This window comes from Passer montanus, unplaced genomic scaffold (assembly GCF_014805655.1).
Source record: "Passer montanus isolate IOZ18808 unplaced genomic scaffold, ASM1480565v1 scaffold21, whole genome shotgun sequence".
Taxonomy (NCBI): Eukaryota; Metazoa; Chordata; class Aves; order Passeriformes; family Passeridae; genus Passer; species Passer montanus.
The window spans coordinates 6,872,107-6,886,862 of record NW_024366703.1 but is presented as its reverse complement, the minus strand read 5'-3'; the positions used below and the strand labels follow the sequence as shown (position 1 = coordinate 6,886,862).

At 47.2% G+C, this 14,756-nt stretch overlaps 1 protein-coding gene across 1 annotated transcript in view; it reads left to right on the top strand.

Moving 5' to 3' along the window:
* The window catches only part of ACTR1A (actin related protein 1A), a 14,920-nt gene extending 375 nt beyond the window's left edge, over positions 1–14,545 (top strand). Inside the window, exons 2-11 of the mRNA XM_039709251.1 lie at positions 5,430–5,494; positions 6,419–6,494; positions 7,216–7,341; positions 8,126–8,250; positions 8,551–8,767; positions 9,669–9,761; positions 10,488–10,662; positions 11,507–11,568; positions 11,931–11,971; positions 12,356–14,545. Of these exons, the coding sequence (XP_039565185.1) occupies positions 5,430–5,494; positions 6,419–6,494; positions 7,216–7,341; positions 8,126–8,250; positions 8,551–8,767; positions 9,669–9,761; positions 10,488–10,662; positions 11,507–11,568; positions 11,931–11,971; positions 12,356–12,458 (1,083 nt within the window). The 3' untranslated portion in view covers positions 12,459–14,545. The remainder of the gene's footprint in view (positions 1–5,429; positions 5,495–6,418; positions 6,495–7,215; positions 7,342–8,125; positions 8,251–8,550; positions 8,768–9,668; positions 9,762–10,487; positions 10,663–11,506; positions 11,569–11,930; positions 11,972–12,355) is intronic.
* Positions 14,546–14,756: the final 211 nt, after the last annotated feature.

Sequence of the window (14,756 nt, the reverse complement as noted above, 5' to 3'; positions counted from 1 at the left end):
CCTCGGCGAGCCGCGATTGGCTGGGGCGGCTGGCAGTCACCCGCAGCGGGGCCGCTGCCCCGCGCTGGGGGGCGCAGCCCTCGCCGCCGCCGGGCCGCCGCTGGTTGGGAGGGGCGGCGCGCCCCCATTGGCTGAGGCAGCTGTCAGTCAGCCGGACAGCCCGCTGCTACCTGCCGGAGCGGGACTGTCGGCAGGGCACCTGCGCTCATTGGCCGGTGGCGCTGTCAGTCAGGCGGGGCTTCCCCGGCCCCGCCCCACCCCTCTTTGTGCGGGGGGACAATGGGGGTGCTGGGCCTGGCCATGGCCGCGCTCCCACAAGCTGCGGGGTGCGCCTTGGCCACGGTTCCAGCGTGCTCCTGACAGGCCGTGGGTGGACCCCCAGCGATCTCTGGGGGTGCTGGCGCCTCCCTGGGCCCATGCAGGACATGGAGCTCTCCAGCCAGGCACCCCTCGCAGGCCCAGGGAGAGAGAAGCTTTGACCTCTTGTGCTGCCCCTCCTCCAGAGCATCCAGCGCAGTGGTCACAACAAAGCAGTGCCGTTCCCAAGGCATGGATTCCCATGCCTAGGAATGCCACTGCTGACGGATACGTGCCCAGGGTTGCATCAGCAGAGTGTTGCAGATGGCTGCTCCAATGTGCTGATGCTGCTCATTAGCACAAAGCAGACCTTCAGTCTGTGTGTGAATTGCTCTGCGGGAGATGAATGACGGTGATTCCGTGCCTCGCTGAGCTACTTCTGGGTCCAGTTCTGGTTTGCCCCATCCGTGCTGCCATCCAGGAAGGAATGGAGGGCATGTATTGGACAGGGCCTCCTTCAGTGTACTGAGTCACAAGCCCGTGCTCCTCCCTTCTGACCTCTATCGCCAGTGATTGAGATTCTGTTGTTTTGAGGGTCAGTACTGGGCTCCATTATTCTTCCACATGCTTAATTTCTCCTGAATTTTTTTTCCACATGAAGTGGGCTTTCTGGCCTGGCACTTCTCGACCTATTGCTTTAACTTTCCATAGGGTGAATGATTTTAGGTCTTCTCAGATAAAGGTGGTTGTTCTTCTGACTTTTTCTTTATTACAGATCCCAAATTCCTCTCTACAGCTTGAGGTCTCTGATGCAGTTTTGGCTTTGTTTATTTCCCTTGAATCTTACAGCAGAGGGATTTGGGTTAGACATTGAAGGAAAGATCTAATAGGAAATGAGAGTAAGCAGTAAAATTGACTATGTTGAGAAAAGCATGTATCTTCTTTACTGAAGATGTTAAAAATGCACTGGGCTGATTGTTTTTAGGAATGCTTGTATCAGCACTGATCCTGCTGCATTGTTGAGTGATCAGCTAAACATTAAAGTTATCTCTGGGTGTTCTGGCACTGTGAGGATCACTTTGTTGAGCTGTTAATGTAGTAGCAGCCTATATTTAATTTCAGCATGTCCTTTTGTTATTTAGTGCCGTGATTGCTGCCCCTGCCTCAGACCTGAAGAAGGGCTTATGTGCCAGCAGCTGATTCCATGTCTTTTTTCATTTTATCAGCTGGTCTTATAAAAGCTAATTGTTGTTCTTGCCTCTCCGATAAACGAGCTTCCCCCCTTCCCTCCCTGTACAAGAAGTAGAATGGAGCAGTTGTTGTAGCATCTGCCTGGAACGCTGGCAGGCTGTGGGCCAAGGAGACTCGTGGTGACACTGCATTTTTGCTGCTCTTTGGAGTTCAGGCAGGATGGGAAGTGGAGCTGCACAGAGGAGGTACCACTCTTCCCACTGCTGTTCCCTTACTGCTTTTCTGCAAGAGCTGCAGGCACCTTTGGAAGGCTGAATGTTATCCTGTCTCACATGTGCCTGTGTGTGGGAAGGGGGAAGTGAGATGCTGAGCTGGTGAGAGCCAGACCCCTCCAGTCCCAGCCCTGCACTAAAATCTCAGTGTGTTCTGTAGCTAAAAAATTAACAGGGAGGTTTTTTTCTCTTACCACACATTGCTCTTAGCTGTATGTTCACTTTGTAATGTACAGTGGGAGGTTGGAACTGTACCTCAGCACAACTTTGTACTGTCCATTGTCTAATTTTTAAGAGCTGTATTCCCATCTGCAGTCCAGCAAACTCCCTCTGAATGGTCTGGGAGCCCTGCTGAACATAATGCACATGTCAGTAGTCCACCTGTGGCCGAAGTCAGTGCAAATTCCTTGACCTCCATGCAACATGGAATTATCTCTTGTTTGACTTGTAGTCTAAGTGGTGGCATTTAATGCGGCTGAGCCCGAAGTCAGTGCAAATTCCTTGACCTCCATGCAACATGGAATTATCTCGTTTGACTTGTAGTCTGAGTGGTGGCATTTAATGCAGCTGAGCTGTCAGCAAGGGCTGTTGTGTCTTTGGTTTGTTCTTGATCTTATTAATTTTGTATCCAATTGAACAGTTTTACAACAATATGAAATGAGCACTCTCCATAGAAAGTGCCACACAGAAGATTGATTGGTGATTTCCATTTAAATTTGAGTCCTAAATGCATCAAGATTAATGAATCCATAACCAACTGGCTACAGAGCTAGTAGAGGAGGTTTGCTAAGGGATGAGGGATGTTCAGTTCCTTCAAGACACCCACAAGAATTTTTAATGAATTTGTCTTTCTTGACCTTTACATTTTACATGTAGTTTTTCTTCTTCTATTCTTTTGTTCAGATTAAAATGAAAAAACGTAAAATAAACTGCTGCCAGATAAAATTGAATTAAAACCCAGTCAGGATAGTTACTGGTGGAAGAATATAAATTTTTCAATTTTTTAAAGTTTTAATAAATCAGAGTTTGTAACAGAAGAGAAGATGCATGCGTTTTTGCTTACTTGAAACAAATGAAAAACCAGGTCTTTAAACCTTCTGAATGAGAGTTATTTCAAAATGTAAACATTTTCCTCTCATTGCATAGGAATCTCAAACTGGTGTATAATAAACAGATTTACTCAGTGTGCAAATATCTTCAAAGAAGTAAAATGTTTTCAAGAAAAATTGAATAGGTCAGAATGTGCAGCCAGGTCTTTGTAGTGCGGAGATATCAAACAGCTGTTCTTGGTTTATTCCCAGGCACTTGGAAGCACAATTGTGTTGAAGCCCCATCCCACCAGCACATTCAAAGCAGTCATTTGTCTTTGACTCCAAGTTGGAGTTCTGAACTCCCAACACATTTGGTTAACTTTGAACTTTAGTATGTAAATCTTAAAATACATAACTTGCTGGGAATCTCACCAGGACACACTGGGCAATTTTTGGCCTGACATAAGGAAGTTTTAATCTCTAAGTTAAAATAGGAGCAACATTGTTCTCCTGAAACCAGTTTCCCGCAGCAGAATGTGCTAGCAACAATATCACTCATTATCCTGAACAAAATATTCACTTAGTGCTATATTCTAATGTGGTTACATTATGTTACTGCATTTAATTCAATTATTTTTCTGCATGACTTGCCACAGGATTGTATTCTTTCCCAGGTAGAGAGTTGTTTATAAGCTGAGAAAAATCAAAATAGTGGTTTTGGTTTGTTCCTTGTTTCACTTTGAAGGGAGTAGCCAGAAGAGAGTCTGTCTCAAGGAAAGTCTTTTTAACACTTCACCCACCACTTTGTCACACTGATATCAGTTAGTGCAGACCTTGGGATGTCCCTCATGTGGAAAGGAAGTATTTAGTCGTGCCCACTTGGCAGCTTGGGTGTGCTCCTGGAGCCAGCCTGGCTGCAGGTGTTTATCAGGAGACAGGGATTCAAGCAATCTGCCTTTCATATGCTTTATAAATAGCCGTGTCTGGTTTGCAGAGTATTCCTGACGCTCCTCTCCTGCAGATGTGTCCTGGCAAACCTGACTCTGGTGTTTAGAGGCAGGAGGATCCCTGCTCTGGTGGCAGAGTGCACACACCCTGTGCAGAGCCTGACATCCCTGCTGGAGCTGCTGATGGAAGTAGCTTGGCAGTCAAGTGCTGGACTGTGAACGGGAGAGGCTGGGGCCGCCCCACATTCCTTTCTGCTGAGCCTGCTCTGGCTGGTATCCTCTGGCACTGGGAAGGCAGCATCGGAAACCACTGCAGCCAGAGCCCTGAGCAGCTCATCTGGCCCCAGCCTCGAAGCAAAAGTGGTGATGCTGACCCATGAGAGGTGGTGAGAAGTGGAAAGCTGTGGAGGAGCTTGTTGCTACTCATTTTAAAATGTGATGGGGTAGCCAAAATATCTTTTTGGCCTCCAAAGTAGAGCATTCCTACTGCAGAGTGAACAGGCACTTCACAGGTCACAGCTTTCAGTGCAAGCTCACACACACTTTGCTCCCACCATGGGGCTAAGCAGAACTGCTCCTCTTTCTGCAGAAGAGCTTGTGCCCATGGTAGCTGGGATTACCAGTGAAACGGCTTATCTGAGGAGATCCTATGAAAATCCGCTCCTTAGCAAAACTTGGGTGTTCCTGCAAGCTGCTCATTGTTTCAAGATGTCATTCCCTTGTGTAGGGAGAGGAAATGGAGGAGGGGAAGGAGTCAGACAGATCCAAGTTGATGATGGTGTTCCCAGGATGCTTCCGGACAGGGAATGAGCGCTGTGGGGCCAGATGCCCGGCACTGACTCCCTGCCAGGGCCTTGCTGTGGCTGGTTTTACCCGCTCTGTGTTTGCTGCTTTGAATGTTGCAGAAGGCTCTTTGGATCTGTGCCTTCCTGACTGCCATCTCTCATCTCTGCTTTGGCTCTTCTGAGCAAGCTCTGTCCCGTCAGCTGTGCTTCCTGCCCCCAGCCTTTCCCCCTGCAGTGTAACCAGCACCTTTGTCCTTTCACAGCCACAGTCTGGGTTGGTTTCCAGTGTCTCTTCTGACCACACTTCTGCCTCCTTAGCATTAGCTAGTTCATCCACCATCTGATCATCTTTTCCCTATTTCTTCTCCAGTCTGTTTCTCACAATTCTTTGCTACTTTCTTCTCTGACTTTATCCACCCTTCCTCCATCCTTTCCAAATCTCCTTCTGAGAGGCCTGTAGCCTCCATTCCTCCAGTGCCTCCTGAAGCTGGCAGAGTTCAGTTATTCTTGCTGGGCTTTCTGGAGTGTTCTCCTCCCTGCAAAGGTTATCTAATATTGACAGACACCTGTGGAGTGTGCATTCAGGCTCCTGCACCCCTCACAGTAATCCTGGCTAGAAAAATACTCATCAGTACAGGGCAGTGTTTCAGTGTGTGCAGAACGGTACCAGGGTGCTTGGTTGTACCCTGTGAGATGTGTCAGTGCCAGAGAGGGTGCCAGTCACTCCCTCCAACAGCCAAGCTGGCACTTCCCATCTCCATGCAGCCGGGAGAGTCAGTCCCTGGGGAGCTTTTTTCCTAATAGGAAGGAGTGGATCTGGCAGTCCTGATGTACTTTGCTGCTCTGAAACTTGTGAAGCTGATGGAACGAGCGACAAGCTCACGTATTTGTCTCTTGCTTCCACAGGGCTCGGGTGTGATTAAAGCAGGCTTTGCGGGCGATCAAATACCAAAATACTGCTTTCCTAACTAGTAAGTATTCTGCTGCTCTTGGTAACTTGTTAGTACTGTGTACCAATTCTTTGATATGTAGAGGGGAAGAATTGCCTGGTTTTATGAATGAAAAAAACGCCCCTTTTCTGCCTGCTGCAAAGAAGCATCGGGGGGATGTGCTCCTGGTTAAATGTGAGATATGCTCCACTGTTAAATATTTTGAGATTTTTGAGGACACACACACATTGTAAAAGATGGCATCACTTTGTCAGACTCAACACACAACCAAAGCTGTAGGATCCTTTAATCTGCACGCATGAGGAAAAGGACATGGGAAAAAGTAAAATTTGGGATAAGAAGTGTGAAGACCTCTGTATTTTTTCAGTGTGTGGTATGTTGTCTTGATTGCTGCCAGACTTTTTTGTAAGTTTTCTAAGAATTTTGCCAGGATGAAGACTTCTGGAACAGGAACTCTGAATAGTCACTGGCTTTTATTTTCAATATGATGGGGTTTTAGTGAGTAGTTTTGTGTTCTGAGCAATATGTTCTGTATGGGATGGTGGGGTATGGGACACAAATGACTAAATCTGACTAAAATTACTAAAATGACATGTGCTGAGGTCAGGCAGCACATGTGGATCCAACACTTCAGACAATTGCTCAGTCTAGCCATGTTCATCCCAGGCACTGTTGAAACAGGTGAGTCCTGAATAATCAGTGAAAATATGGCCAGACTCAGCTGGTTTATGTCCAGCCACTTCAGAACTGTCTACAGTCTGTCCCCTTCACCTCCAACTTCTGAGATTAGCTCAGAGCAAACCTGGGTCTGTCTGCACCTGGTAGCGCCCCCAGACTCTCCCACTGAGAAAGTTCTGGTTAGGACAGAGAGAAACACAAAGTATGCAATCCTTGGGTGCATCTGAGCTCTTTGTAGAAGCATTTACTCTGTTGTCTCTGTTCTAGTGTGGGCAGACCAAAGCACGTTCGTGTTATGGCTGGTGCTTTAGAAGGGGACATTTTCATTGGTCCAAAGGCAGAGGTAAGAACACCTGCACTTGTCCATATATCTCAGTGTGCTGCTGAAAGAAGGGGATGTGGCAGCTGGGCTTTGGTTCTTTGATATCGTTTAGGTCTGAAGAGTAGAACAGATTGTCACCTGCATGTGTGTCCAAGGTGGAGTGTGAAGCTTAATGAAATCCTTGTGCCAATCTGCTGACCACAGACCTAGTTGCCAAGGCCTTCGATATCTCTCTTTTCTTTTTAGGCTACTTCTAGCTCTATATGGTTACCTACTTTTGATTGGGAACTTTAGAAATGGACCCTGCTCAATTGCTGGGTATCTTCCTGCCGTCTCTCCACAGTCCTGCTTATGTCAGCATGTAGTCAGTTGTGTGGTCACATTTCTTGTGAGCCCCTCAAACTGCATTCCCCAGTAACAGCCTATTATGTTTTATATCATGGCTGATCTGGTAGTACAAAGATGCCATATGATAGGTGTCTGTGTGCTGACTTTAGAAGTGTTATGATGGAATATGCTCTGCAAATGTCAGACATAGACATTCCTACTTGGTATGAAAAGGCCTTGTCTAGTCTTGGTTTCTCTGGGAGAGATGTTTGTGATGAATGTTCAGGTTTTGCCCTGTATGCTCTAGATAAATTCTCTTTTAGTGGAATCAAAACTGAAGGTGAGTCTGACAGTAAGTCAGAGTGCTCAGAAGTGTGATTGTTGGAATGCTCTTTTGTTCTTCCTGTTTGCTCAGGAGCACAGAGGTCTTCTTGCGATCCGATACCCGATGGAGCATGGCATAGTGAAGGACTGGAATGACATGGAGCGCATCTGGCAGTACGTTTATTCTAAAGACCAGCTCCAGACTTTCTCAGAAGAGGTGAGAGACCACGTTATGTAAAGGCACAGGCATCATTCAGTGCATATGTAACACAAGGAGCCTTGGAACTTGGAAAGATTTGGGACTTTTCCTTTGGCCTTCTTTCTGAATGTGTGTCTGCTGCTAAATTAGGTTCTTTCATCTCTCAGGAGATACTGCACAAGAAGTGTCCAAGCAGAATCCTTCTCCAGATCTGAGGGTCTGGCCTGACTGAAAATCTGCCTTTCACGTTTGCTATTCACACTCTCTCTAATGATTCTTCTCTAGGCCAAGTGTTTCTGACTTTTCCTGTTCTGCCTGCATATCAGGCATATCCACTCAGCAGTGACATGATTTGAAGTGAGGAAGGAGAAAACCACAGTCCTGTGGTCTGGAAGGATCAGACCAAAAAATTATTAAATGTCTGAGAGCAGTCTAAGTTGTGGAGTAGGAATATTTCTGTCTGCCTGTGCTAAAAGACCATATGCCTTCACCCTTTCTCAGGGTGTGTATTTTGGCTAATCTGACTGATTTTTTTGTCACTGAGAATCATCCTACTTGTCCTTCATGGGTCATAGTTACAGAGTACATTTCCTAACACTTCTTCATAACTAGACCAGAACCCTGCTGGTCTTCCAACCTAATAGAGATTATTCAGTCTAATACAGCTCAGCTGAAATTACTCCTTTGTACCTGCCCTCTTGCATCAGTGGTTCCTAAAGTGAATAAATAAGCAGAAGCATTTAGGAACACACCGCTACTGCCTCCTGGTCACTGCAGCACAGCTCCTTCTTCTCTTTCCCAGCATCCTGTGCTGCTGACAGAAGCACCCCTAAACCCGCGCAAGAACAGAGAGCGTGCTGCTGAGGTGTTTTTTGAGACCTTCAATGTGCCAGCACTATTCATCTCCATGCAAGCTGTGCTTAGCCTGTAAGTGTCTTTTGTCTTTGATTTGTGTTTGTGGAATGTTGCCATGAAATCCATTCTACAAAAAAAACCATGGAAGACCTCACTGATGTCTTCCCCACCTTTTCATGCAAGAACTGAAACTCAGTTTGTGTAATAAAGTTTACAGGAAATTTTCTGAACTGCAAACAGAACTTGAGTTTTGAGGAGTTTTTAGGCCCTGTTTGTGTGAAATCTCTGCCTCCTGATTTGAGTGTGGATGTCCTGCTTGCCTGGGCTCACTTCGAGTCGCTTGTTCTGACTTGAGCTTTGTCCCTTTGGTAGCTACGCGACCGGCAGGACCACGGGAGTGGTGCTGGACTCTGGGGACGGCGTCACCCACGCGGTTCCCATCTACGAAGGCTTTGCCATGCCTCACTCCATCATGCGCATTGACATCGCTGGCCGGGATGTCTCCCGCTTCCTGCGCCTCTATCTCCGGAAGGAAGGCTATGACTTCCACACAACCTCTGAGTTTGAGATTGTCAAGACCATCAAGGAGGTGATGCCCTGCCTTGTTTCTGTGTTTGTCCAAGAGGGGATTTCTTCTCAAGGGAAGTTGTGGCTTGTGAAATCTGGTGGGAAGTTCCAGCATACCTAGCTCTGCACCTAAATCCATTATCTACGTTAGGGAGTCCAGGGCCCCTAAGATGATTAAAGGACTCTTATATATGGCAAGGCAGGGAGAGCTTGGACTGTTGACCCATAAGAAATGTGTGGGGAGAGTCTTGTTGATGTATATAAATGTCTGAAGGGAGAGTGCAGAGAAAACAGAGCCAGACTAATTTCAGTGATGTCCAGTGACAAGCCAAGATGCACAAACTGAAGCACAGGAGCTTCTGTCTGAACATAAACTTTCTTTAGCGCAAGGGTGACCAAGTGCTGGCACAGTTTGTCTAGAGGATTGTGGAGTCTCCATCCTTGTTAATATCACCTGGATGTGGTACTGAACAGTCTGCTTTAGGGGACCCTGTATGGACAAGATGACATCCAGAGGTCATTTGCAACCTCAGCTGTCCCATATTCTGACACAGTTATAGTCAAAATCACATTAATCCCTGTTGAGAGGCTGTTAACATGGAGGTGAAGATGGGCTGGTGGTTCGGAGTCAGTTTTGCATTTACCTGTGCTGCAGTTTTTCAGGGTCTGATGATAACTTTCAGTAGTGTTTGTTTCCCTTCGTGGAGTAAAATCCATGGCAGCTAGGGATCACAAGTGGGATATTGCAAGGTAGTTTACCTGCTGTGAGCCTTAAAGGTCTTTTCTCTAGCACATAATACTGTTGAAATCAGTCTCCCCAAAGGGATACATGGATTTTAATTATTCGTGAGAAAAACATTTTATCAGAGGCATTTGGGTTTACCCATCTCAATTCCCTCTCCCTGACTCTGTTTCCTCTCCAGCGTGCCTGCTACCTGTCAATAAACCCCCAGAAGGATGAGACTCTGGAAACTGAGAAGGCTCAGTACTATCTGCCAGATGGAAGCACTATTGAGGTTTGTAAGGATCACTCCTGGGGAATTCCTCATGTGAGACACAGGGCTTCCAGAAAAGCTCCCCAGGGATGGGAAATTTCATCCGGTGTTAGGTGGGAGGGGATAATTTTAAAAGACCATAACTCATCCTAGGCTGTTGACTGGGCATTAGAATTTTTCAGGAAAGAAAACTTTACTAGAAACCTCAACTTCTGCTAGAAGTCCTTGGTAAGGATGCAGGATGACAGTGGGGATTCAGAGCTGTTTGAGAGCAGGCTCTGATCTGACAAACTTTATGCAGATCATGTATGGAGTGTGGGTAGGTGTCAGCTCACTAAATCCATCAGTGGTTTTATATGTACTTTTTGTCCTGCCTAGAATTGTGTCCAGTGCATTAACAGTTGATTTGAAGAGTTAGGAATACTCCTCAGAAGACTGAGCCCACTACACAATGGTTGAAAGAGAGGAAATACAGGTTTTGCCTCCAGTACCAGGGCTGGATTTGCTCCCTTTATGCCAGACCTGCTGTATGGGGCTAAGCAAGTTTCTTCATCTCTTTCATCTGCAAATTGGAAATGGTGCCCTTTGTAGTCCAAACTGGCATTCACTTGGGATCTAGTGATGCCACATGAGTGTCCAGGAAGTTTCATTACTTTGCAGCTTCACCTAAGAAAGGCAGACCCATCTGTAGGTAGTGAACAAAGCCACACTGTTCTCTTCCTTCTGTCCTAATTTCTGCTGTTGCAGATTGGCCCTGCCCGTTTCCGAGCCCCAGAGCTCCTGTTCCGGCCGGACCTGATAGGGGAGGAATGTGAAGGACTTCACGAAGTGCTCGTTTTTGCCATTCAAAAGTCAGACATGGATCTGAGGCGAACGCTGTTCTCCAACATTGTGCTGTCTGGAGGCTCCACGCTTTTCAAAGGTTCCTGCCTCTCTTTTTTCAGTGTGCTGTGACATACCTGATCTCTTGCTTCTTTCTCACGTGAAACTGGAAAGATAACCCAGATCACCTAGTTTGTCCTCTGGGGTGAGGGTAAATTCTGCTCTATCAGGGCATTTACTTCCTAATTTTCTGAGTCCTAGTTATATCCTGCTGGGTATGCAGGACACCTGCCCTCACACATCACTTTCTGGGCTTTTACTGTTTTCCTCCAATCAATGCCTGCAGAAGGACAGAATAGCTGCGTTCATTCCTGCTGCTGTAACTCACAATATCTGAGACAAGATACCAAAAAGGACTCTTCCACCTTCTAAGGTTTCTTTCAGTCTCTGATATGTGAGAGTTCAATGGTCCTAGTCCTGCATGAGTATCAGCTGTGTGTGTGCAGAAAGGTTTCAGCCCATCCCTTCAGGGCTCAGTTGGTACTTGTTGACCTAAAGATACTCTCTGCCAGAACCCATCAGTCTGTTATGCAATGGTTGACATCTCCAAATAGATCCTGGTCTTCCCATTCAAGCCCCAGTACAAATGGGCTAGACACAGGAAGAATGCCTAGAGAAGGAGGAGGTCCTAGATAAAAACCTTGCTTGCTTGACTCAGGGTTGCTGCTGAGGAAAACAGCCCATTGTGCCAGTGTTTGAACTCTGAGTGAGACAAAGTCCTGTTATGTCATTGTCTGTGTTCTGTGCCTCCGCAGACTGGACTCTCTGTAAGATGTGGAATGGGTTATTTGAGCAGGACTGCATAGGCCATGTCCACATTGTTAGTGGATGGAACTTGGGATTTTGCTGAGGTGCTCATGCTATGTGTTTTCTGTACTGTGTAGGCTTTGGTGACAGGCTGTTGAGCGAAGTGAAGAAACTAGCCCCGAAGGACGTCAAAATAAGGGTAAGAGGCATCTCTTTTGTGTTGGTCACTTACCAAGCGTGTTGGTCCGTGACCTTGAAAGAATGTTGCTCAGACTTCAGCTGCCATTTACTTCAAATCAGAAATGCCTTTCCTGAGACACTCACATGCCCAACAGCATAAAAAATTAGTCTGGTTTCATCGCTGAGAAGGTGACTCCTCTGACATGACCCATGCCCAGGGTTCTGGACCAGAGTGGCAATTTTGGGGGGACTGCCAGGTGTCTTTCTGTTGGGAGAGATCACATCTGTGTCAGGTGCTAGCTAGAGTGAAGTGTGGGCAGTGTGCTAGGAGGAGCAGACTGGAGCTTGGGAAGGTAGAGACTGATTCTCTCTTTCTTCCAGATATCGGCTCCTCAGGAGAGATTGTATTCCACGTGGATTGGGTATGTATGTGCTGCACAGCAACACATTTTGCTGTGGGATTGGGGCTGGGAAGGCACAACTCAGTAGCTCTCATGTTGTTATCCCACTGGTGCTGTGTGTCAGGGGGTTGTGTTGCTCAGCTGGGCAATGCTTGGTGTGTTCTTGAAGCAGCAGTTGCCAGGTCGTGTGGGAAGGGGCAGGTGGTGCCAGGCTCTGTAGCACTGGCACATTTGAGGATAGTGGGAGAGGGAGTGACTGTCCAGAGAGTGTCTGTTGTGTAACTGAACTCAGGCTCCTTTCTGTCATGGGGAAGTGTCACGATAGAAACAGCCCATTTCTGCAGAGATACTATGAGAGCACCCCAGTATTTTCCTTTAACCCGTAACATACCTGTCTCTCCATAGTGGCTCTATCCTGGCCTCTCTGGACACCTTTAAGAAAATGTGGGTTTCGAAAAAGGAATATGAAGAAGATGGAGCTCGTGCCATCCACCGAAAAACCTTCTAGCCCTGGGACCTGTCCTCAGTCTCCTCCGAAGACTCACTTAAACTCGCTTTTCTGAGTCCGAGTGTCTGAGAGCTGCCTGTGTGTGTGTGTGTGCGCCAGCATGCCCCGATGTCACTGAGCAAAGACGACAGCAGCAGGAGGGTTGTATTAGTACTACTAACTTCTTTTTTGTTTTGTTTGTTTTTTTTGTTTGTTTTTTTTTTATTGGAAAGGAGAAAATACCAATCTACGTTTCTCCAGAATGGCCCATTCCTTTTTCATTTCAGTCCCTTATTTTCTGTATCACAGTCACATCTGTCATTGTAAAATAAATAAGCAAAAACAAAGGGAACAGCTTATAGAAACTGCCTGGCAAGCCAGAAGGGAGCCAACCACTGCAGACTGCTCATGCAGGCTTTAGTCAGCCTGACTGCAATGCCTGGATTGTCTGGAAACATAGCTGAGGCCCCATAGCTACTTCCTTCTTCAGCAGTGTCTTCACCATCAGTAAGTTTTTGAAGTTGTTTTTAATATATTTTTTATTAAGAGAAAGCACATTCTCAACAGTTAAGTCAGTTTGCCCCCACTGTTTTGGTGTGTGAGTGTGTAACTTCTTAGCCTGATGTGGGGTCTGCACCACAGCTGGAGAAGTTGGTGATAGGACTTAGTTTGTATTGCATGGAGTAGAACAAAGCAAATCTAATCAGCTATCATTGTACTAGACGGTTATTCTCTCGTACCTTGTTTTAAATACCTTTTCTCCTCTGGAAGCAAGTACCCCGGAATGGGCATGAAGGCACTTGTGTGTTCCCCCTCAACCTGCCAAGATTCACAGTGCTGACTTCTCGTGTTCTTTGTAAGAGTTGAGGCTGTTTCCCTCCTTCCTGCCATGTCAGGGCAAGGGAGCATGTATTCACAGCCAGGCATAACTCTTGTGTACTTTATCCATTCTGGGGCAAAATAATAATTGGGAAGGTGCATTGTAATGTAAGAATTGTTTTATTTATTGAAATGTCTGAGGATCTCTCAAATACTGACCACAGCACCTGGGAATTATGCTTTGGGTCTTCTTTGAACACCTGTTGCCCAGCTGCCCGCTGCTCGATGTTCGCACTGCGCACAGCACCCACGCTTAGCAGAAAGGCCAGCCCTGCACCACCCTGGTCCCTGCTCTGTGGGGACCTGCTGGTCACTGGGAATGCACCGGGGACAGGACAGTGGAGCGCTGGGAGGCTGGTGTGAGTGGCATGTGTGTGAGCAGGAAGTTGTCCTGCTGGCTGTGTTCTGCTGCACTGCAGTGCCTTTCTGCTCATCTGGTGGCTGCTTTGCTTGTACTGCTCTAACAGCCCTGGGCAGCCTGCAGACCTGCTTGTGGTGGGGCATGCCACTGTTCTGGTTTTACTTGTGCATTATTCGGTGCTCTCTTTTTTTCCCATTAGTTTTCTGCAGAACATGGCAGTAGCGATGGAGCTGGACTTGGTGGCAGTTCCTCCCTGTTTCTCTCTTTTCTGTTCTTTGCCACATGTCACCTTAGGGTCACTCTCAGGTGCAGAGATGGGGTAAGAGCTGGAGGATTGCCACAGAGGTGAGGGAAAGGCCAGTGCACTGCCCCAGCTGAGACAAAAGTAAGCAGCAGCCAGTTGCCACTGTAGGAACCACGTTCTTGGGGCTCACCCATGGGTTTGGAGAGGCTGTAGGCAGGTGGGTAGGGTGGTCTCTCCCAGCTGAGGCTAGGCTGCTTGTTCCCCTCGCCCCATTGGAGCAGACTGTTTTTTAAGCAAGAACCTGTCAGAAAAGAGCCATCAATGCTCAGCCTTCTGCTGGGAAACTGGTTGTGTTCTTGCTGATTTGCTGCACACAGAGGGGAATTCCAGCAATTCCTCTCCCTTCCATTACTGTGTGCCCCAGGCAGTGCTCTCCATCCCCCCAGCCCCTCCGCTGGCCTTGCAGCAGCAGTGCTCATTTTGTAACCTCCAGTGACTGGGCAGGGTGGTGCTGTCTGCAATCTAGCGTTTGTTTGGTCTGCCTGACTGTTCCCTCGCACACTGTCCAAACCATGTTGCCTGGTGGTGCCCAGCATACTTAAATAAAGTCATTCATATACAACACTCAAGCCTCCTGGCCTCCTCTGCCCACTATTGCAATTTTAAGGAGGTAACTTGTGTTCTCTTGCTTGTGCAGAATTATTGCTGGCCAGACTGCAAGGAGACACCATCTTTGGTCCAGGATTGCATTCCTGGTCTGGCTTTTGTGGGAGGAGATTGCTGGGCTGCAGCCATGGTGTCCACATCTACTCTGCTTTACATGAGTTATCCCTGA